Source organism: Octopus sinensis, linkage group LG7 (assembly GCF_006345805.1).
Source record: "Octopus sinensis linkage group LG7, ASM634580v1, whole genome shotgun sequence".
Classification (NCBI taxonomy): Eukaryota; Metazoa; Mollusca; class Cephalopoda; order Octopoda; family Octopodidae; genus Octopus; species Octopus sinensis.
In genome coordinates, this window is record NC_043003.1 from 95,360,867 (window position 1) to 95,386,273 (window position 25,407).

The 25,407-nt window shown below is 37.3% G+C and overlaps 1 protein-coding gene and 1 long non-coding RNA gene across 3 annotated transcripts in view; both read left to right on the forward strand.

The window, feature by feature from the left end:
• The window catches only part of LOC115214476 (QRFP-like peptide receptor), a 56,345-nt gene that overhangs the window by 7,577 nt on the left and 23,361 nt on the right, over positions 1 to 25,407 (forward strand). For both annotated transcript variants that reach the window (XM_036504974.1, XM_036504973.1), the window contains exons 2-4: positions 3,409 to 3,479; positions 14,385 to 14,819; positions 17,334 to 17,455. In XM_036504974.1, the coding sequence (XP_036360867.1) occupies positions 3,409 to 3,479; positions 14,385 to 14,819; positions 17,334 to 17,455 (628 nt within the window). The remainder of the gene's footprint in view (positions 1 to 3,408; positions 3,480 to 14,384; positions 14,820 to 17,333; positions 17,456 to 25,407) is intronic.
• On the forward strand, positions 5,300 to 13,086 carry LOC118764335. Its single transcript, XR_005000151.1, has 3 exons — positions 5,300 to 5,422; positions 9,271 to 9,279; positions 13,076 to 13,086. It is a non-coding gene; the product is annotated as an uncharacterized LOC118764335 (long non-coding RNA).

The following is a 25,407-nucleotide window of genomic DNA, read 5'->3' on the forward strand; positions in this document are numbered from 1 at the left end:
AATTAAGTTCGAGGGATTTAATGAAGACAAACCTATATCAGAACATATATAAGATCAGAAGATGAAAGGCAATGTTAGTTCCCAGCAGGATTAGTGTTCCGAACGAAAAGGGTTGCAACTAAATATTGAAATGATTTTAGTACTCTACCGTTTTCATTAAACTGCAGCTTCTTAGAAGCAAATAATGAATCAATATATCGACTTTACAGGTAGAAATTAATAGGACAGTAGAGCGTCGAACAACATGCATTCACAATCTTTGCCTTGAGCTTAAATACCTCTGCAATGCACTTTATCTTGTATCACTTCGGGTCGATATGATATATTACAGTTATAATAATGATATATATCTAACTGATTAGTCCCCGCTTCTACAAAAATTTATCTTGAACTATTGCAGGAAATCAGTTTATTGAATTTTAGATTATTCTAGTGTTATTTAATCTCTCGAAAATTTCTGTTTTAGAAAACCGTATCCGAAGGATAGCCATAATATTCTAAAGTACATATTGTGTTTACATTGTAATGCTTGCTCAAGCAGTTTGAATCATTATAAAGATGTCACTGTTATGATCTAACTAAACACTTATCTTTCTGGAAACATGTTACCTTATCATATTGATAATTCTCTTATCAGTAAATAAATGTTATCCTAGACAACCATATAACAAATAGGTTACATCCTCTCGACATTATAGTTGAACTAATAACGATATATCGAATAATAATAATAATAATAATAATAATAATAATAATAATAATAATAATAATAATAATTTCAAATTTTGGTACAAGCAATTTTGGGGGAGGAGATGAATCGATTACATCGATCCCAGTGTTCAACTGGTACTTATTTCATTCACCTCTAAGAGAAGAAAGACAAAGTCGACCTTGATGGAATTTGAACTCAGAACGTAAAGTCGAACGAAATACTTCTCAGTATTATTCCCAGCATGCTAACAATTCTGCCTACTCGCCATAATAATAATAATAATATAATAATTATTATTATTATTATTATTATAATTATTATCATTATTATTATTAGTAGTAGTAGTAGTATTATAAATGCTCTGATGCAGTACCAGGCAGTGGCTCTCATGGCTTCTGATCTTAATTGATAGGAAGTGTTATCAGGTACAAGTGTTATCAAGTGTTATCATGTTATTATTTTTTTTTTGTATAAAAGATGTGTTACAGCAAATATTCTGCTCAATACCACAGATTTGCTTGTCAGTTGCTTGACCTTAACCAGTTCAGCATGTCCCTTGGTGGCTGATGATATGTACATCTCTGATCACGAGCAGAAGTGGGTGAACATCATAGCCATTTGTTGAGAGGAATTCTTTGGAGTTTGAATAATTCACCTCTGGAAACATGTGTGTTTCGTCAACATCCTTAGGTAACCCTTATTCAGAGACCCTTTGAGCAGGATGGGCTACTTGACTTGAAGAAAATTCTAACTGGACCCTACCTTCAAGGTCATGCGCAGTTTACCTTGATATGCGATCACCATGTCGCGCACATATGGTTGTGATACATGTGCCTGGTGTACCCTTATCAGATGGGTAGTAATGATGTGTATGCTGAGCTTTGTATATTTTGCCCCAGTGCCACTTAGATGGCATGCACTGCTCTCTCACTCAATAACAATAATAATAATAATAATAATAATAATAATAATAATAATAATAATAATATTAATAATAATAATAATAATATCGTTAAGGTGGTGAACTGGCAGAATCGTTAACATGATAGACTAAACGTTTAGCAGCATTTTGTACGTCTTTAAGTTCTGAACTCAAACTTATAATGAACGATAGAAGTAAGGGGAATATTGTGGGAAACTACTGTCCCATAGCATGCCTAAACATAATCTGGAAGTTATTCACTGGGATATGTGCGGCAAAGACATACACTTTCCTGGTAGAGGAGGAAATACTGCCAAGGGAAGAGTTCTCAGGGTACCAAGGATCACCTGTTCATCTATAAAACAGTTTTGAGGCATTGTAAAGAACATCATACAAACATATCTATAGCTTGGATTAACTTTAAGAAGGCATATGATATGATGCCTCATTCTTGGATCGTTGAATGCCTGCAGATGTTTGGTGTTGCTGAAAAGATCACAAATTTTCTGATGCATAGCATGATAGAGCGGAAAACCAAATGGTACTCAAGTAATGTATTCCTTGGAGAAGTCAATATTAAAAGGAGAATCTTCCAATGTGACACGTTTCTTCCGTTGCTATTTGTAATTGTACTAATACCCATAACAATCACATTTAAGAAAGTTAAGATGGGTTACCGATGTGGGGAGAAGGGCCCGTCATTGAACCATCCTATTTATGGGTGACCTGAAATTGTTTGGGAAATCTGAAAAGCAGATAGATTCCTTAGCCAAAACAGTCCAGAAATGTGACAGAGGCATCGGAATGGAATTGGGGATTACCAAATGCTCAGTACTTAATATGAAAAGAGGGAAGAAAGCGTCCTGCAGAGGATTGCGGTTACCAGCAGGAGAGACCATGGGCAAACCCGACAATAGTGGGTATTGATATTTAGGGATTTTGTAGCTGACTGACACTCTACACAGAGAAATGAAAGTTAAGGTCAGCGAGGCGTATCAAAAAGGGGTGAAGATGGTGTTGAAATCATTGATGTAGCCATACCAAATTACATGACTGCTGTGAGTAAAGAGGTTGAAAAAGTCAAGTATTCCGGATTAAAACTGGACATGGCAAGACTATGGAATTCGAGAGGGTAATGTAAAAGTGAAACCAGTGGTGATCGGAGCGTTGGGCTCAATCCCATTGAAACTTCAAGACTTCTTAAGGCAACTGGAAATCCCATGTAAGACTGATGCCCTGCAAAATGCAGCCTTATTGGACACAGCGCACATTTTAAGGAAAGTATAATTTGTCTGAGGTCTTTGTCTTCGAAATCCAGTCGCAAGGCTTAGATCGGCTCGAGGTTATAGTAGAAGACACTAGCCCAGGTAGTGCTAGGGGTCCGTGAACTAAGTTCAAAATTTAATATATATATACATACACACATACATACATACAGACATACACACATAAGGATAAGCATATTAAAAGTGGTCCGTGGGAAAATTCATTTAAATAAAAGGGTTTGGAACCACTGCACTAGCCCAAGGTGCTACGCAGTGGGACTGAACCCAGAACCATATAGTTTGGAAGCAAGCTCCTTACCACACAGTCACTTCTACGCTTATTAATAACATATCAAAAGAAAATTGTAACAAAATGAAAAAAATTAATTTCGTATATATCATTAAATGCTAAATAGACTGTGTATATTAAAATCATAGTAAAATTTAGAAACAACAGATCTGACTCTTTTTTAATTATTTTCTTATATCAAGTTTTTGTTCTTTTATAGATATGCCACACTTAACATCTTGTTCACCTACATGGTGTTATTTCCTTACCAGTATACATACAGCCAGTCAGGTGAGTTAGTTTTTACTCAAAGATTAATCATAGTTTCTTATGCTTCTCGTGTTTATTCTACGAGGGAATACTGAAAGCTTCCTGGCTTTAAGGGTATTGCGAAAGCCCTGGTTGCAGGCCCAATCTTCCGTGTTCTTTTACAGGGCTTAGAAAAACTGAGGGACCACTGCAAAAAGTGTGTAATTTTGAGAGGAGAATATGTTGAATAAAATCATAATTAACAAATTCTCCTATATTTTCCTTTACACAAAGCCAGAAACTTTTCAACACACCTTTGAACATAAGGTGCTAAATAGATTTTGAACACAAGCTAAAAAATAACAAGACAGAGACAGAGGGAAGGAGAGAGTCTAATAGACACAAGGACAACGAAAAAGTGAGAGAGGAGCCTATGCATGGATGTAAGTAGAATTACTAAGCTGAAAAGATCAGGGCCTGTTATATAAGCGTACAAGAGACGAAAAGAAGACAAAATTTTACATTGAGTCAATATTTAAAGAGTGTTCATTAATACGACCTTATGTAGCATATGGATGACATTTTATGAAATATCCTTTCTACTATAGGCACAATGCCCGAAACTTCGTTAGTCGATTTCATCGACCACAGTGCTCGGATCTTTACCCTTTGAACGGCAGATCGAGAAATTAATTTTTTGTAACTAAACACTTTCAAACTTCGGACACTGGTAGAATGTGTCATATAAAACATCTTTCACTCTTAGTGTTGTTGAGAAAAGTTTATATGTTCAAAGTTATTTCGTGTTAAATTTGTCGTATTTCGGTAATTTCAACCAATCAATGACGTCTATTCAGCTGAATAAAATTACTGCTGTTGTTTTGTCAACAACAACTTCCGGCGGTGCTTAGTTACTAAAAATTAATTACTCAATCTACCGTTCAAAGGGTAAGGCTCCTAGTGCTCTACTGGTACTTATTTTAGTGACCCTGAAAGGATGAAAAACAAAGCTGACTTCGGCTACATTTGAACCCACAACGTAATGACAAGCAGTATGCTGCTAGGTATTTTGCCCGGCGTGCTAATGATTCTGCTAGCACGCCACTTTAACTTCTTTTTTTTTATGAAATATAATGAATTTTTCAATGAGAGAGAGTTGTAACGGATGCGTTCTGTGTTGAAAGGCGAAGATGATGATGTTGATGCTGAATCCAAGAAAGAAAGACAGTGGCCGAAGTTGTAGAAAACATATTTATTTCACCATTACATATAATAAAAGCCAAACCACAACGGGCAGGTGTGTATAAAAACAGTCGGAAAACGAGAGTTATATTTTCTTGTAAAAGGCTAGATAGCTTTGGACTTACATTTTCCCATATTCCCTGTCGTTCTAGCAGCAGTATCTAAATAGATCAAGTGATGTTGTTGAAACAAAAGTGAGTGAGAAAGTGAGAGAGGGGTGGACAAGACAACTGTATCGCTGGTGGTTTCTATAACTGTCCTTCTATCACGTTCTGTCGAGACGGTATTTCAAATCCCGCCGAGGACGACTTTGCCTTTCATCCTTTCGGGGTCGATTAAATAAGTACCAGTTACGCACTGGGGTCGATATAATCGACTTAATCCATTTGTCTGTCCTTGTTCGTCCTCTCTATGTTTAGCCCCTTGTGGGTAGTAAAGAAATAGGTATTTCGAGCCGGTCGGCCTGCTCTTTGTCGGTCGCTCTCACACATTGCTTTTTCGTTACAAAATGCTAGTATTTATAATTCTGCAGACTAGCTAGGAAAATAGATATACCGATATAACAATGGCTAAATTAATATAGGTCGCGCTTTGTTTACCTAAACTTTCTATGGTATACCAAGGTCCTGGGTGAAACGGAAAACGCATTAATCAGCGTTCCCTTCTGTCAGGACAATAGGTCGTATGGCTAGGGAGGATTTCTAAATTCGGTTTCGAATCTCAGGCCGGTAGGGCCAAACGAGGTCCTACAGAGTGTATGTACGTACGTACATGTATATGTGTAGAAAGGGAATGATACCTGTTGGGTCAAAGAGATACCATTTCATGTGTATCGTAAACAACTCAGCTCTGATTCGAATCCAGTACGGTGAGCCAGAAATTTATACAGTACACTTGCAGCACACAGTATTCAATTGTACCACCTCATAGTATTTATTTAGATTTGAGACTTAAGGAACATGCTTAGTACACAGGCCGGTGACATGGATACATACCGCGTATTCTAAGTCGGTAGTTTAATAACCACCAACTTGGCAAACTACTTTACCAGACAGTGAAAATCGTGAGAATACTTTGAATCTGTGGTACATTGACACTACGCCTCTGAGCATGAAGGAGATCTTCCCGGGATCTTATGAGAGGAGAGCATACAACATCGTCTACCCGTTCAAACAGGCTATTTATTTTGCATTGCTTGGAACATGTTAAATCTGTGTTCGAACCCGGGTTATTAAATTCTTCAAGAATATATATACTTCCCACGGAACAGTTGTTCAATGCTTTTATACAACCCGAATGTAAGGCGATATGTTTCATTGTTATACATTATTGTACTGTGTTACAATATTGTACTGTGCGTGTACCGTGATATTATTATAATATCAATATTACAGTGTTTGCAGTGTTATGTTATGCTGTTTGTTTTATAAGGTATTGTTATTCTACATATGTTACTATATACTAGTATTGATATTTTGTATTTCTGCTGTCTTTACTGTCATATCCTCGCGTGTTTTATGCTCGTTATGGCAACTTGGGATACAATGAAATCCTCGCTATAAATACAAAAACAATAAATTGTATTTCAATAGATGGAAATACGATAACACGATGTTTACAGCCTTAATAGAATAATTACTACCGATAATGTAGCTTGCATCAGTTATGATTGATATTTTATCTCTAGAGTTTTCATCCGTATATATATGGATTATAAAAAATGAGCAAGCTGAAATAAGTTATTTTGCCGTTAAGAAGAAAACTCTAATTTCTATTCTACTTAGTTCTTATTTATTTTTTCTGTTTACTATTTACCGATACAGACCATCACTTTCTCCTTTAGATTCTACAGATTCACTTTGATATGGATACTGTGTTTAGTATAGAGGGCGTAGGCATCTGGCTAGGATATTTGGCTCACGAACGTAAGGTCGTGAATTCGATTCCCGGCGACGCGTTGTGTCCTTGAGCAAGGCACTTTATTTCACGTTGTTCCATTTCACTCAGCTAGCAAAAATGAGTAGTACCTATATTTCAAAAGGTCAGCCTTGTTACATTCTGTTTCACACTGAAGCTCCTTGAGAACTATGTTAAGGGTAAATGTGTCTGAGGAGTAATTAGCCACATGCACTTTAATTTCACGAGCAGGCTGTTCCGTTGATCGGATCAACTGGAGTCCTCGTCGTCGTAACCGACGGAGTGCCATTTTAGTGTAGAGGGTATTTTTTTTTTTAATCAACAAAAAATCAATAACGTTGCTATTGTTGTTTCTTGCTCTTGGCAGGATTTGAACATAACTTATTATTTTTCTTAAGGTTCACCGCCCTAAGGAAATTACTATTTTTCTTTTTCTTTTTTTCTAATTTTGGCACAATGCTAATAATTATCGACCCTGAATGGATGAAAAGGAGCGCTGACCTCAGTTGTATTTGAACTCAGAAAGTAAAGAGCCCGAAGAAATACCGCTCAATATTTTTTCCGACGGTCTAACGATTCTGCGAGCACACTGTCTTAATATAATAATAATAATATAATAATAATAATAATAATAATAATAATAATAATAATAATAATAATAGCAAATTGGAAAGGATCAGATCGAGAGGAAGCACAAGTCTATTGGCTGAAGAGCTTTAGACAGTTGCATGAAAGGATCGCCTCGCAACTGGATGACTGCCAGCAGCAAGATCACGTCCCTGTCTGGATGACAAGTGGACGAACGCTGCTACGCCTCAAGGATCCCTTGAAAAGGAACTTAGCATCAAATTTTCGACCTGTAAACTGCTTACCACTAATGAGGAAGCTTGTAGACGGTGTCTTGGCGGAGGAGTTATACAACCATCTGTAAAGTGCACTTCCAGAAGAGCAGAAAAGATGCAGGAAGCAAAGCAGGGCAACAAAAGAAAGCTTCTTAGTTGATAAAATGATAATTAGAAATTGTAGACGCAGATTGACGGGACTGAATGTAGCATGGCTAGATTATAAAAAAAAAGCATATATCATAGTACCACGCAGTTGGATAAGTAATACAATGAGCATGTTTGGAAAAGCAAAAAAATATGCAGAAAATGCTTAATGAAAGTATGAAACATTGGAATACCGAATTGACCGGAGAAAAACAAAATCTCGGAAAAGTGAACATCAGACGTGAAATATTTCAGGGGCGATAGCTTAGCTTCATTACTATTCGTATTGGCCATGACACCGCTCACTATGATACTACGGAAAGATAAAATTGCTTATGATTTGGGAAATGGAAATGGTCAGATAAATCATCTCCTTTTCATGAATAATATAAAGATTTATGCGAAAAATTAGAAACAGCTTGAAACATATACATATATATGAGGGGAAGTCAAAAATGATCCGCACTTTTGCCATAACATACCTTTATTATTATTACACTGCCTTCTGCGCATGCGTGCTTATAGTTGATACTATTGTGGTCACGTGATCGAAGTTTGAACCTGATCACGCCATTTTTCTTTCTGGCTTTACAGTGTAAGCATGGTCACTCCACTAGTAATGTGCACCAAAGAAGGACAAAGAGCACTGACCCGATTTCTCTGGCCGGATAGTGTGTCAGGTGCTGAAATTCATCAGAGGCACAATACGGGGACAATGCACTACCGCGTAGAAGTGAGTATGAGCGGATCGAGAAGTTTAAAAGTGACCGGACAACATGACGCACGAAGAGAGTGCGGGACTCCCGTTAACCTCCACCACTGACGAGAAGATTCAGCTACCTCACTTGATGATAACTCACCGGTTGACCGTTACCATATCTCGAGCTTGCTGACTCTTCTCCTCCGTGGTGGAGGTTGACGGGCATCCTTCTCCCTCTTCGTGCGTTACGCTTGTCCGGCCACTTTTAAACTTCTCGACTCACTCATACACACTTCTACGCGGTAGTGCAGTTCCCATATTGAGCTAAAAGCCTCCGACTAATTTCAACACCTGGCACGCCTTCCGACCAGAGAAATCGGATCAGTGCTCTTTGTTCTTCTTTGGTGCACATTGTTAGTGGAGCGACCATGTTTACTCTGTAAAGCCAGAAAGAAAAGTGGCGCGATCGGGCTCAAACTTCGATCAAGTAACCACAATAGCACCAACTATAAGTAAGCATGTGCAGAAGGCAGTAATATATTATGGCGAAAGTGCGGGTAATTTTTGACTTCTCGTGGATAAAGAAAAGCGAAGTTGCTTACTTATTGACTCATCATACCCGTTTGATTCCAGGATTGTAAAGAAAGAGAAAGAAAAACAAACAAAATACAATCCCTTTACGTTTGAAATAGAAAGAATTTGGAGCATGCGAACAGTAAAGGTTGCACCTACAATAGTTGGTGCGTTGTAAACAATTAACCTAGATATAGACAATTGGCTCGAGGAGATTGAAATTGAATGCCCCGTAGAGCTCCTTCAGAAAGTTTGTCTCTTAGGGATAGCAAGGATTATGAAGAGGGTTTTAAGCACGTGAAAGTCTGATGAAAACTTGTGGATACCTAAGTTTACAGGTAGTAACTCACTATCCACATACTTTCTACCAGGAATAAGATCAAACTTGAGCCAAACCAAAATAATATCATAGGTTTCTACAGTCATTTTCGTACGTTTGTCATTCAATTTTATAATCAGGTCGTTGAAAGTCGCGGGGAAAAATTAGCGCCTTGAAGTTAGTCGTCATTCAAATTTGTTTTACAATCATTCAATTTCGCAATTCCGGTCACAGAATTTAGTATTTACACCATTCAAATTAAAATGCCAGTCGAGAGCACTGAAATTAGTCGGAATGCGAGAATCAAATTCGTTTCGGAGCAATCTATTTAACACTTCAAGCAATCAAATTAGCACGATAGCCGTTTTAGTTTTATCTTATGATCATTATCATAATCATGTGTTTTCGTCCATTGTTTATGCTTTAAGCTCTGAATCGTGTCCATGTCTTTTCTGTGTATTCTTTTACTTTTGCATAAGTACATTATTTATTGTTAAAGACTTCATGAAATCGCATTCCAACTTTTTTAATCTTTTTAAGGAAACTCACAATTATAACATTTGCTCATTTTCTCTGATTTTGAATACATTATGTTTGCGTATGTCTTGTTGGGAAAGGTATATATTTCTTCGATTTTGCATTTTTTCTTTCACCGGAGAAAGGGTGCTGTCTACACTAAGATAATTATTGAATATATAGATTATTAAAAATACAGAAAAAGGGCACGTACTTACTCTTTATTCAATATTTGAAGCTAAGCATTTCGCCCGGCGTGCTAATGATTCTGCCAGCTCGCCGGGCGAAGTGTTTAGTGGTATTTCGTCTGCCGTTACGTTCTGAGTTCAAATTCTGCCGAGGTCTACTTTGCCTTTCATCCTTTCGGGGTCGATAAATTAAGTACCAGTTACGCACTGGGGTCGATGTAATCGACTTAATCCGTTTGTCTGTCCTTGTTTGTCCCCTCTGTGTGTAGCCCCTTGTAGGCAATAAAGAAGCAGGTATTTCGTCTGAGTTCAAATTCCGCCGAGGTCGACTTTGCCTTTCATCCTTTCGGGGTCGATAAATTAAGTAGTAGTTATGCACTGGAGTCGATGTAATCGACTTAATCCCTTTGTCCTTGTTTGTACCCTCTATGTTTAACCCCTTGTGGTTAATAAAAAAATAAGAAACGTTAGCACGCCGGGCGAAATGCTTAGTGGTATTTCGTCTGCCGCTACGTTCTGGGTTCAAATTCTGCCGAGGTCGACTTTGCCTTTCATCTTTTCGGGGTCGATTAAATAAGTACCAGTTACGCACTGGGGTCGATATAATCGACTTAATCCATTTGTCTGTCCTTGTTTGTCCTCTCTGTGTTTAGCTCCTTGTGGGTAGTAAAGAAATAAGTATTTTGTCTGTTTTTACGTTTTTAGTATAATTTCCGCTGAGCTCCTGAGTTCAAATTTTGCCTTTCATCCTTTCGCGGTTGATAAATTAAGTACCAGCTGTATACTGAAGTAGATCTCATCGACTGGCTCCTTCCCCAAAATTTCTAGAGTGGAAAAAAGTATTTGAAGTAAAGTTATCAATGAGAAACATGCGCTTGATGTTTTTGGGGGAAAGTTTTCAATATTGGGACATATTTGAGAAAAACAAACCCTCAGTTCTTCTTCAATGCAACGGAGCCTCCCCCACTTTTTGTATTTGATGTCAATGAGTGTTGAAAATCCCAACTCATATAAGTGCGATGTGGAAAACTGAATCAAAACGGATAAAGCTTTTTTTTGCTACTGAGGGGTATTCTCTACAATATATCAATAGGTACCTCAGCATACTTGATTTTTAAGTCGGCGATCACTAGATATAGATGTCAATTCCTCTTCACATATTTTCAGATCAATATTAGAAGGAATTTTACGAAGGGGTTTCGAACCCAATCATACTCTTTTGTGTTCAATGACGGAAAATAAAAGTTTATGTTTTCTTCCAGATTTGTCAAATGTTCAAATACAATAGGAGTCATTTCTTTTATGCAGCTTTTACGTATTAAGAGAAACATTTTGAAGTTACCACCTTCAGCTCTATTTTCCCAAATTACAACTTTCTTTTTGAATGAAACCAGCTTATCTCTCGAAGTGGGAATGTTTTCATCTCCTCCTTGCATAATTGTGTTGACGCTATTAAGTTGTGCAAATATCTCTGTTAGATATTCCAGCTTGGAAACTCAAAATTCATATTGAATATATTTCAAGAAGCGTTCATGTTTTACTTCTTTAAAAAAACGCATGCAATTCCTTCTGGAGTTTGTGTATGAGACGTAGCACCCTACCTTTTGAGAGTCATTTGACTTTTGTGTGTAAAAGTAAACACTTGTGTTGGGAATCCATATCAATACAAATTTGTTCAAATAAGCGACACTTCAGCGGCCTACTTTTAATATAATTAACCATTTCAACAATTTGGTTTAATACTTACTTTAACTCAACTGGTATGATTTTTGAAACTAGTACTTCCTTATGTAGGAAACAATGAGTACGTATATCATTAAGATTTTGCTGTTGGTTAAGCGATACAAAACCTTTAATAGAGCCTGTCATAGATGGTGCCCCATCAGTACATATTCCAACACATGAGTTCCAGGATAAATTCCATTGTTCGAGGTAGGTAGATAAAATGTCAAAAATATTTTGACCTCTTGTAACACGTGGCATTTCTTCGCAACAAAAGAACTGGTTTATGATTTGGTTACGATCAATAAAGCAGGTAACTGTAAGTAATTGTACTTTGTTGCTAATATCAGTTGATTCGTCAACCTGTAGAGCAAACTCTGATTTCTGAAGTTTGTTCCGTACATTTTCCTTTATATCAGCAGATAAATCCATAAATCTCCTATGGATTCTATTATTTGAGAGCAGAATTTTGCTTATTTCTTGCCCGGCTTCATCACCTAACATGGTTTTAACCATCTTTCTACAAGCGGGTAAGATAACCGACACTGCTAAAGTATGCGATTTCGTTTGTAGTGCAATCATTTAGGCTATCTCAATAGACGCGACTTGAGCCTTTTCAGAAGCATTTATCCTTTTTTTCAAAATAGTTTCTTTGTTTAAATTGCTGTTCTAGCAGTCTTTGGAAATAATTCAGATCTTTACATTGAAAATGTGAGTGTTTGGTTGTAAAATGTCTTTTCAATTTGCTGGGCAACACGTCTTCGATAGTCACGGTTATGTTCCCTTTTAATAAACTTTTCCATTTTATGGGTAATTTAGTCTGCTAATATGAATTGTCTCGCACAAAGAGCACAGATTATTTACAGAGTCAAACTGAGACTGAGACAAGTGGCCAGTGAACTGTGAAAAGTGGAAGCGTGTCACATATTATCGGACTCTTTTGAGAAGCCATTCAAAATTAATTGAAAAGATAAAAATTCTCGCCACTATGTGAATGAAAAAATTGAAATACAGTCGCAATACGTGAGGGCATATTAAAAGATTTAGTTCAACATCATATATTTATTGTGTCTGGGGAGAGTCATTCTCTTTCATTGCCTTATTATTTAACACACTCACCGGTAAAATTTCCACTTATTTCCTTCTTTATTTTTCTAAAATTTTCGTTGCATCTTGCAACCTTTTCAATAGTCTTGACTCTGTCCGTTATTTACACTGCGTTCCCTTTTGTTTATTTGTGCGCATGTGTGTGGGTCAGTGTGTGTGTGTGTGCCTATACATGCATATATTTAGTTCAACAGTTTATGTTTTCACATTTATCATTGACATGAAATCTGCTGAGACTACGACCGAAATAAACTGAAACAGTCGTGCACTGAATATGTCCATATGACGTCAATTTCGAGGATGCTAATTTAGTTCTTTTGAAATTTCAGATTCAAAATTGAATAACACTGTCATACCAGAATTAGCCTAAATGAATTGAATGACAAAACCACCTCTCATTCTTTGTGTAGAACTTAGTATTTAGTTAGTTTGTTTTTTTTTTTGGCCACTTTCACATTTATATATGAATTTTCTAGTGAATTTCGATTTGTATTTTTCATATTTTGAAATATAATCTTACTTTTTGGAGGCGCATCTAATTACATCTTGTGGCACAGTGGTGCGCCGTGGAGCACGGTTTTGGAACCACTTGTCTATACCAACGAACACAATTTTCTGGAGTGATAGCATTGATGTTACGCATTGCGACCTGTTTGTATGACGTGCCCGTCATTCTTCCATGGTCATGCCGGGTTCTTCTGAAACTGCCCGGTCGCCAACCCTTTGTTGCAACTCATCTCGGGCGAGGTTTCTCTTTTGATTGTCTAGGGCAGAAGGCCTTTAAGTGGGTTTTTTTTGCCATAAATGCAGCATCTGGGTTTTGTTCCCCCTACCACTACAAATAACTTTGAAGCTTCAGAGAGCTCGATGAGATCTGGAATCTCTTGTGCGGTTGTAAAATCCACATGCAATAAGATTTCCTTCCCCGTACCACGTCAATTTTCTTTTTGTGTCTCCATGTTTCAAGAATTTTACATCTCTCCTCTATGCCATACAACACAACCGCTGCCAGTAAGGAGGTGTCCACTTCTGGTGGCACCTCCACCACCTTCACTTTAACAATTCTTTGACCGAGGTACGTGAGAATCCTATGTAATTCTTCGGTCTTAAGGGTTGTCATGGCATTTTCTTTGGCCAGTTGTTCGGTTGAAAACCTCACTTCTACTATGCCAAAGCTTTTACCACGTGCGATATACGACTTTATGTTCCATACATACCTCAGGCATTTTTCGATCAGAGCTTTCGTGGCTCTTTCTATCTTGCGCGTTTTTAGTGTGGACAAATAAAAATTTTGCTTACACTCGGTAAAAATACCAGTTTACTTACATTTGTGGGGTTTACAAGAAAACGCAGCTATCCTTCATGACTTTTGAGCAAACACTGAGTCAGAATCACATGGTCTTGTTTATATATGAGTTTTAGAGGTGTCCAATGAGTTGGTAACTGTGACTCAAATGAATTATAATTTATATTTCTTTTGTAATTTATGCTGAAAAATTGTCTAATTCATTGAAGGGTTTGAACAAGCTAAAACTAGGTGTTGGGATGATGATTTTATCATACAAGATCTGAGTTTGTAGATATATCCGTTCTTTTGTTAATAATCAATGTAGGTAAGCCAATGTAGAATTAAATGCTAAATCTTCTTTGTATTTTTTTCTTCTTGTTTTGCAGTAATAAATAATGGCATAAAAACAATAATTTTTCTTAATTCAACTTGGACCGACTATGAGATTTCCTCGCAGAATTTGACAGACAACAACGTCAGCAACAACAGTAGAACTCCTTTATCATCGCACGTCATTGTAAATTCAAACTCAGAGATGGTTACTACGGAAGAAAACAGTACCTTACAAGCTGCACCCATGTCTGAGATCTGTAAGGTCGCAGAAGAATATAACAACTGGAACTTTGAGTATAAATATTCTGTTGAGTATTTAAAGGAACTAGTTTGCAAATGCTACGGAATCTGTAATATGGAACGTCCGGATTTAGATCATTTAAAGAAAATAAAAGAGGAATATGAGAATCCACTAGCTCCACATAACATCGTACAATTTCTTCTTGTCATGTGTTCATACTCTTTCCTGCTGTTGGTTGGCTTCATAGGTATGTTCTAGATTAATTTACAATTTACACACACACACACACACACACACATACACACACACACACACAAACACACACACTCACACACACACGCACATTCGTTTTGAAGTTTCATTTATTTTTCTTTGATAAAATCGTGCGTCGTAAATAGCATGGCTTGAAGACATCGCCTTATTGGAGTGTATGTTGGAAAGTTCACAAACAGCAATGAAGAACACACAACTGTATACCAATATATCATGTACATTCACTATTCGGGTGCATGCATGTACGCGCGCGCGCACAGACACACACATACACACACACACATACACATGCATACATCAAACAATCCAGAAAACCACAAGTCCAAAGAACTGTCTTGATTTGAAGAAAAAAGCTTTCCAACTTAGTTGATGACCAGCTTTAATTCCGAAAAGCATAAAACTTAAATCCCAAAGAAACATACATACATACAAGCATGCATACGAGCATGCATACATATATACAAGCATGCATACATACAATCATGCATACAAGCATGCATACATACATACATACATACATACATACAGGCATGCATACAAACATATAGACATACAAGCAAACTTACATGCATGCATGCATACATACATAGACAGAGACGCAAGAATAACATCAAAATGAGATAACCGATGTAGACTTTGTACAGTTAACACCGAAGGTGTCATAAAGCAGTTGTTACACTATTATCTATCTATGAGACATGATTTTGTAGCTAGGGCACTGTATAATGAGATCCGTCAGAAGGATAACCCCGAGACCAAAGAAATAAGAACCCACAGTATGGTAGAAGCCATAGCCACTCATAATAAAAAGGAGTACTGGTGAAATGTCCTAGTGAAAACAGCAATAAAATGTAGACATAATAGACCTGACATAGTAATTTTGGATAGAGAAGAGAAACTATGTACAGTTGTAGAAATCAGTTTCCCAGCGGATGTTCACATAAAGCTACGGATAAGTGAAAAAGATAATACCTACGCTGAACTATTGGGGAATCTACAACTACTCTATCCAGATTACAAGTTCGGGTTTATACCTGTCATTATTGGAGCGCTGGGATATGTAACGCATTGCCCAAATACCAATCTTGAGAAATTAGGCTTTTCAAAACCAGAAAGGAGAAAGCTGATTCGAAGACTACAGATCCGCGACATCACTAAAACTAAAAATCTTTAAAGCCTACCATATATTTATCCTTTAAGTATATATGAGCATGATTAGAAATGCAACTATATGCATAGGAATACAAACATAAAACTAAGCATACAAATCTGCACATACACACACACACATACACACACACACACATACATACATACATACATACATACATACATACATACATACATACATACATACATACATACATACATACAGGCATGCATACAAACATATAGACATACAAGCATACTTACATGCATGCATGCATACATACATAGACAGAGACGCAAGAATAACATCAAAATGAGATAACCGATGTAGACTTGTACAGTTAACACCGAAGGTGTCATAAAGCAGTTGTTACACTATTATCTATCTATGAGACATGATTTTGTAGCTAGGGCACTGTATAATGAGATCCGTCAGAAGGATAACCCCGAGACCAAAGAAATAAGAACCCACAGTATGGTAGAAGCCATAGCCACTCATAATAAAAAGGAGTACTGGTGAAATGTCCTAGTGAAAACAGCAATAAAATGTAGACATAATAGACCTGACATAGTAATTTTGGATAGAGAAGAGAAACTATGTACAGTTGTAGAAATCAGTTTCCCAGCGGATGTTCACATAAAGCTACGGATAAGTGAAAAAGATAATACCTACGCTGAACTATTGGGGAATCTACAACTACTCTATCCAGATTACAAGTTCGGGTTTATACCTGTCATTATTGGAGCGCTGGGATATGTAACGCATTGCCCAAATACCAATCTTGAGAAATTAGGCTTTTCAAAACCAGAAAGGAGAAAGCTGATTCGAAGACTACAGATCCGCGACATCACTAAAACTAAAAATCTTTAAAGCCTACCATATATTTATCCTTTAAGTATATATGAGCATGATTAGAAATGCAACTATATGCATAGGAATACAAACATAAAACTAAGCATACAAATCTGCACATACACACACACACATACACACACACACACATACATCATACATACATACATACATACATACATACATACATACATACATACCCTGTTGATGTTGAAATTCCTATGAAGGGGCTTTGGATCTAGGTTAGAAACCGGTTCTTTATTGGCAAGAAATCTTGAATTAAAACTGAATAATGACACATTTCTTAAGGCATGATATAAATTTATAACTTCACACAATTAGGTTCGTGCCAACTTAACAGAACTTATCATATAACTTAATTAACATATTACTTCATCATATAAAATTTTAAAATTATTTCCACCAACACATACCGATTATATCAACCATATGTAAATTTTATTATTCATCTTTTCTCACTGGCAGGTAATATGACAACTATTTGCGGTCTCATTCTTTGGGTGAAATCAAAAACACCAACAATATATTTCATTTTAAGTTTAACATCAGCTGACCTCATTCTTGTCGTGGTTTGTATCCCTATTAAGGTAAGTTTTCACATTGTTTATTTATAGTTTATAAACTCGTGACGTATATTTGCCATTTAAATATGGCTAACCCCTAAGGGTGGATGCTAGTATAGTTTTTAGCCCCAGGAGGACACCTCCTCCAGCTGGCTATAGACACACTTTCTGTGCCTTATCAGTATTTGCAAAGGGAAGCCATCCTTCCCGTCTCCAACTTATGATACGCACGGACTCGAGTTTCTGGGTACTGACCCGTCATCGGCGTGTGACAATCACAGTTGTCGATGAAAAGTGGGTTCCTTTCACAAATACATATACTTTTTCCAATATCGTAAAAACACTGATATCGAAAAAGTGTAAACAAGCAATAATAAATCTTAAAGCGAGTTATAAACAGTAGCTGCAACACATCGTGGCGTACATTTGCCTCCTGGGGCTACAAACTACAGTAGCATCCACCCTTAGGGGTTAGCCATATTTAAATGGCAAATATACGTCACGATGTGTTGCAGCTACTGTTTATAACTCGCTCTAAGATTTATTATTGATAGTTTATAAACTGTTATTAGAGTAGTGAAATTTCTACCAATTGTAAAACCTACTTGTTCAGCCAATCCAGATATGAGTGGCGGAAGCGGTGAGATTGGCAAAGCGTTTTATTAAGTGCATTCAGCCACTTCACCTGCTTCGGTTCAGTTTCATCTGTCGTCAATGCGACAAACGCTATTTAACAACATTTCAGGCTGAGTGAAAAGTAAGCAACGTTTTGAAACATGAAATTCATCACAATATATTTCAACAATGCGGAAATTTTATTCATCAAAGTAAAGACCATTACACTCAACACATTTTTGCCAACGAGTTGCAAGTTTGTTTATTCCGATAACATAAAAATCTGGAGTTCTGAACTCTTTGAACGCACTTTTAGCATCGGTTTCATTTTTGAACTCCTTCTCTCGCAGGAAACCATCATTTTGGTCCTACTACAACGAAGAACGTTTCTTATTATTGTACAAAATCCACTTTTCATCGCAAGTTACAATACGGTTGAGAAATGGATCGGTCTGATTACGGAGAAGAAACGACCAACAAATTTTATATCTACGCATTTTCTGATTTCCATTCAAATTGTATGGTACCCATTTGTCGAGCGTTTTTGATTATCCGATTGCATACAAATGATTGCAGGCAATTTTCTGGCTAACTTCACGTTCTTTTGTCTGTTCTCAAGTGGTTTTACGTGGATCTTTCTCAATGACGGTCTCTAATTGGCCGTCATCGATGACTGATGGGCGTCCGCTACGCTCACGATCTTCAAGGCTCAGGTCTCCACTGCGAAATCGTTTAAACCATTTTCGAGCTGGCTACTCACAGGTCATTTCCTCACCAAACGTTTCGTTGATATCACGAGCAGTTCCAGCTGCTTTACGTCCTTTCTTGAAGTTGAATAGCAAAATTGCTCGAATATCGCGTTTTGACAGTTACATTTCAGATGATTGTAATAACGATGTAAAAAATATCAATATTAATTTATTGATGCATGTGGGCAAGTTTGTGTCTGTATTATCAGACAATTTCAAAAACATGTTTAAAAACATTTCAAAGCTCTGCAAAAATCCGGTGCAAATTCTTCGTGGTTCAAAACGTTGCTTATTTGTAGTCAACCTGATTCTATAATACAGATATCGAGATTGATTCATCTGATTTTATCTCTCCGCATGGATTGAGTTTACATTTAAATAATAATTGAATAATTGTTTCTAGTTTAGGTATAAGGCTAACAGTTTTGAAAGGATGGGTTTAAGTTGAGATCCCAATATTTCAGCGGTACTTTATTTTATCAACACTGGCGAGATGAAAGGCAATGCTGACACTGATGGTATTTGACTTTAGAACAGGCGGTGAAGTGGCAGAATCGTTAGCACGCCGGGTGAAGTGCTTAGCCGTATTTCGTCTGCCGCTACGTTCTGAGTTCGAATTCCGCCGAGGTCTACTTTGCTTTCATCCTTTCGGGGTCGATTAAATGAGTACCGGTTACGCACTGGGGTCGATATAATCGACTTAATCCGTTTGTGTCCTTGTTTGTCCTCTCTGTGTTTAGCCGCTTGTGGGTAGTAAAGAAATAGTTATTTCGTCTGCCGTTACGTTCTGAGTTCAAATTCCGCTGAGGTCGTCTTTGCCTTTCATCCTTTCGGGGTCGATTAAATAAGTACCAGTTATGCACTGGGGTCGATATAATCGACTTAATCCGTTTGTCTGTCCTTGTTTGTCCTCTCTGTGTTTAGCCCCTTGTGGGTAGTAAAGTAAAAGGCTCGAAAAGAATACAGCAGTGTATTTTGTTCGACGCTCTAACGATTCTGCCACTTCATCACCCTTTGCTTCTAAATAATAATTACATCTGATTTCAACACAAGGCCAGTAACTTTGATGCGAGGATATTAATCGATTACATCATCTCCACCACAATATCAGACTGATACTTTATTTTATCGATCTTGTGGAGGTGAAAGGCAAAGGTGACCGCGGCAGAATTTGAAATCAGAACTAAAGAGCCGGAACTAATATTCTTTTCTTTCTGTAAGCGCAACCCCTTAAATTAGTGGGGAGGAGACTAGTCAGTTACATCGAACCCAGTGCTCAGCTGGTATTTACTTTATTGACGACCCCGCTCCACCAAAAAAGGATGAAAGGTAAAGTCGACGATCTCAGAAGAAATGCCTCTAAGCACTTTGTCCGACTTGCTAACGGTTCTACCAGCTCGCCGCCCCAGCCAAAACCATTAATAATCATTTCTACTATAGACACAAGGCCTGATATTTTGTGGAGAGGTGCTAGTCGATTATATTGACCCCAAAGGCGGCGAGCTGGCAGAAACGTTAGCACGCCGGGCGAAATGCGTAGCCGTATTTCGTCTGTCGATACATTCCGAGTTCAAATTCCGCCGAGGTCGACTTTGCCTTTCATCCTTTCGGGGTCGATTAATTAAGTACCAGTTACGCACTGGGGTCGATTTAATCGATTTAATCCCTTTGTGTGTCCTTGTTTGTCCCCTCTGTGTTTAGCCTCTTGTGGGTAGTAAAGAAATATATATTGACCCCAGTACACAACTGATACTTCTGCCAGCTCGCCGCCTTATCAGCACCACTAATAACGAAAGGTAATATTTTAAATGAAGTAAAGGCAGTAAGCTGGAAGAATTGTCAGCACGCCGGAAAAAGTACTTAGCGGCATTTCGTCATCCTTTACGTTCTGTGTTCAAATTCAGACGAGGCCGACTTTGCATCTTATCCTTCGGGGTCGATAAAATAAGTACCAGTTCAGTACTGCAGTCAATGTAATCGACTTAACCTAAGATTGCCTTGTGCCAAAATTTGAAACCAATATTTTAAGTGAAGTGTGGCGAAGGATCTTGGAGAAGATAAATTGGATCTTTTCGCTTTGAACGGCAGTTTTTTCTAGCGGTATCATATGAAATTGTCACCCATAATTATGACCCTAGTATCGATCTATTGCATTTCAGTCTGTTGTAGGGTTAGGGTTAGAGTTAGGGTTAGTTAGGGTTAGGGTTAGGGTTAGAGTTAGGGTTAGGGTTAGGGGTGGGGGGAAGGGTGTCTTTTTTCTTCACAAATGTAAATAAACCCAATCTGTTTCTTAAACGAGGGATATATTCATACGGCACAGAATGTTTTTTACCTCAATGGACGTCATTGATTGGTTGAAATTGCAGAAATTGAAGAAAAAAACAACAAATATCTTACAAACTATAGAATTTTCTCAATAAAGCCAAGAGAAAAAGATGTTTTATAAACACATTCTACCAGTATACGAAGTTTAAAATTTTTTAGTTACCTAGAAATTATGTTAAAAACTGCAGTTCAAACCGAAAAGATCCGATAAATTTTCTGAGTCTTGAAATTACGATGCGGTTTCAAATATTCAGTTGAATCAACTCCATTTCATTTGGGTAGTAAATTCATTACAAAACACCACACTCTACTCCATTTACCACTAATGGGAGAATGGGTGCTATGATATTACTAAATGGTGGAGAAAAATAGGAGTGTCACCTCCTCACCATTTCCCCATCCTATAGTAATATGAAACATTATGTTGAGCAATGCGAATACATTTTTATTAATTAGTACTTCGATAACTTGCGGTGATGAGCTTCGAAACGGTAAATCAACGCTTCTACAGTATTTAGTCTGAGATCAGAATTGCCAATAGCTTCTCTCATCCATTGTATCAAATTCTTGGTCCCCATCCGTGCTGGTGTGTGTGTGTGTGTGTGTGTGTGTGTGTGTGTGTGTGTGTGTGTGTGTGTGTGTGTGTGTGTGTGTGTGTGTGTGTGTGTGTGTTGACTCATGAGCAACAGTCCATCCTACTATTAGCTCATCACATGCACAATTCTAATACCATGAAGGATTCCATGGCAACGATGAATTCATAAAATTAGCAGCAACAGTAAAAACAGAAGCAGTAACAGTAACACTGTCTTCACGTTGCTAACTTTACATAATATATTGATTTTGATACAAGCCCATAATTTTGTAGTTAAAGAATATAGTCACTTGAATCGATCCCCGTTACTTGATTAGTACTTATTTTATCAGTGCCGTACAGAATAAAGTTAATCTCAGAGTTTAAAGGAACATAACTTAGTATCACAAAGGTGCTCATATCCAGCAGTTGGCCTATTTCCTTTCCTTACATTCACTACCTTTCTGCTCTTCGTACCTTATATAATAATCCATAGGTATTCTGTAACACTGACTATTTCAGAAGCGATTTAGCAATATTTCGTGCATGAAAATTGAAAAGAAAATGTATACTGATTGATATAAAACGAATGCATAGGATTTGACATAAAAGTAATTTTAAGTGAGACTTGCACCAACTAACTTCGACCGTGTGTGTCATTTAATTATGATCTGCTGAAAAATCGATCACATGTATATTTGTTAACAGCGGTAGCAACATTAGGTACATGAAAACTATGTAGTGCAATAAATTTGTTTACTTTGTAAGAACTTTCAATAAACCCCACTCTCTCTCTCTCTCTCTTTCTATCTATCTATCGTCTGTTTGTCTGTCTGTCCACCAGTCTATCTAAATCTATGTCTTTCCTATCTATCTCAACATCAGCTCTTCTTAATAATGCTTTGTTTACATGAAAGACTAAGAGGCCTTGCATAACAGGCAAACATTTACATTGTCAACAAACATCAAGTTCCAGATGAATGCCTACTTGAGATTGCTTTGAATCGAGTCACGTGCCAGACATGAATTAGATTGTACGAGATACAAGGTATTTCAAATTATCCTTTCACTGGTTTTCGTAATTACACTACGACCTTACTTTGACACCGTGTTATGATTTAGTCCAGGGGTCTCCAAAGTACGGCCCGCGGGCCGGATTCGGCCCGCCAAGGTTTTTAATCCGGCCCGCCGAGCTGTCCTCCAAAATTATAAAACAAATGTCGAAAAACAAGCCTTGCCGAAATCATACAAAAACAAATATACTTTACACCCCTTTTAATACGTTTGACAAATATAGTACAGCAAATAGACGCAAGACGACGCTAATTGATTTGCCATCAATTAATGTCTTTAAATTGCGCCGGCGAATTAAAAATTTTTACACTAAACTTTAGTGTAAATATAGGTTCTTTTCCACTCCCCCCGTTTTAACTGACCCATCAGAACCACCATAAAATGAATTAACTTCGTTATGGAGCTACCTATCATTCATCTTAGATAATAGGCGATTGTCAGTGAGATGGATGGTGCTGCTTACAATGAAGCAGAGATTCAATTTCTAGCTTTATTGATGTCGCAGAAAATTCAACCTATTCCGTCAACTGTCGAGAGAGCAGATACGACAAGTATGACGTTAATAAAAGTCCCGTGCCTAGTATAATAAAAGAAGACAAATATCGATTTATCGATGTTACCTACATCTCACGAGCGATGAATAGAGAGGGTTGAGCCTGACGTTGTGTGGTGGTTTCTAATCCTGGTGCAGTCGCCAATCAGCGTGGAGTAAAGTTCGATGCGCATTCCGTCAGTCAGCACAGACTTGGCGTTTTCGTTGTGCACAAGTGTGAGTCATTTATCGTCGTCGCTGCCGAAGTGAATGCACGTATCGAGTGACCTGTGAATATTGTTTTTACTTGTTTCGTCCTTTTACATATATCGTCGAGCAAAATCTGTCGACCCATGGTAAAAATGTTAGCTCAAGGAAGAAAACGAAAAATCGACTCTGAGTGTAGAGTTTTTAAGGAACAATGGAACATAAACTATTTTGTCATAGAGTCAAACAACAAGGCACTATGCGTTATATGCACCGACACAATTCCAGTACTTAAAGAGTACAACATTCGGAGACATTATGAAAAAAAGCATTCATCACAGTACTACCAATTCATTGGACAGCTACGTAAAGAGAAATTTGACAAATTAAAGAAGAATTTATCATCAATGCAGTTTGTTTTCAAGAAGAAGGCTGTAGAAAAAGAGAGAGCAACAAGAGCAAGCTTCCATGTTGCTAACCTTTTGGCGAAGAAAGGTAAGCCATTTACAGATGGTGAACTTATTAAAAAGTGTTTGAATGAGGTAGCTAAGGAAATGTGTCCAGAAAACGTAGATTTATTTTCCGCAATTAGTCTTTCTGCGAACACTGTTGCTCGTAGGGTTGAACATATTGAAAGAAATATTAAATCACAGCTAAAAGACAAAGCCAGCAAGTTTGTATGCTTTTCTGTTGCACTTGATGAGTCAATTGATGTATCAGACACATCCCAATTGTTATTGTTCATCAGAGGAATAAATGCCAATTTTGAGATTACTGAGGAACTTGTATCTGTGCACAGCATGCATGGAACAACAACAGGCATAGATACTTTTAGAGAAGTGGAAAAGTCAGTGGCTGAGTATAATTTGGAATGGAAAAAACTAAAATGCATAACAACAGATGGTGGCAGAAATATGTGTGGAACCAAAAAGGGCTTAGTTGGGCAAATTAACAAAGTAATTGAGAATTCGGTGGATTGAAACCTTTGGTATTGCATTGTATTCTTCATCAGCAAGCACTGTGTGGAAAGCATCTTGATTTATCATCTGTATTAGATCCTGTGATTTCCACTGTTAACTACATAAGATCTCATGGACTCAAACATCGCCAATTTCGTGATTTCTTGGAGGAAATTAATGCTGAGTTTCCAGACCTACCTTACTATACTTCAGTAAGATGGCTTAGCTATGGAAAAATTCTGGCTAGATTTTTTGAGCTTCGAACTGAAATTGAAATATTTTTAAATGAGAAAAACCATTCACAGGTGTTGCTCAAAGACAGTGAATGGCTCTGGAAATTAGCATTTTCAGCCGATTTAACTATGCATCTCAATGATTTCAACCTACGGATACAAGGTGAAACTTCACTCATCTGTGATTTGTACTCAAAGGTGAAAGCTTTTCGTAAGAAATTAATACTATTTGAAAGTCAGTTAACAAGAAGCTGCTTTACTCATTTTTCACGATGTGACAAATATAGACAGGAAGCTGCCACTCCATTTCCAAACTTGTTTGCTCAAGATGTCATTTTAGCTTTGAAACAACAGTTTGAAGAACGTTTTTCTGATCTTGATGCATGTTCTTCAAAACTAAGAATTTTTGAAAATCCATTTAACTCTGTTATTGGAGACTTACCTTCTGAGTTACAAATGGAAGTTATTGATTTGCAATCCAATGACATCCTGAAGGACAAATATAAAGAGGGAAATTTGATTGAATTCTACAAATGCCTTCCATCCGACCAATTTCTTCATTTAAGGAGGTTTGCCTGTGAATTCATTTCAGTTTTTGGCACCACATATTTGTGTGAGAAGACTTTTTCAAAGATGAAATACACAAAATCCTGCTACAGATCACAATTGTCTGATGAACATTTAAATGCATTGCTTGTTATTGGAACC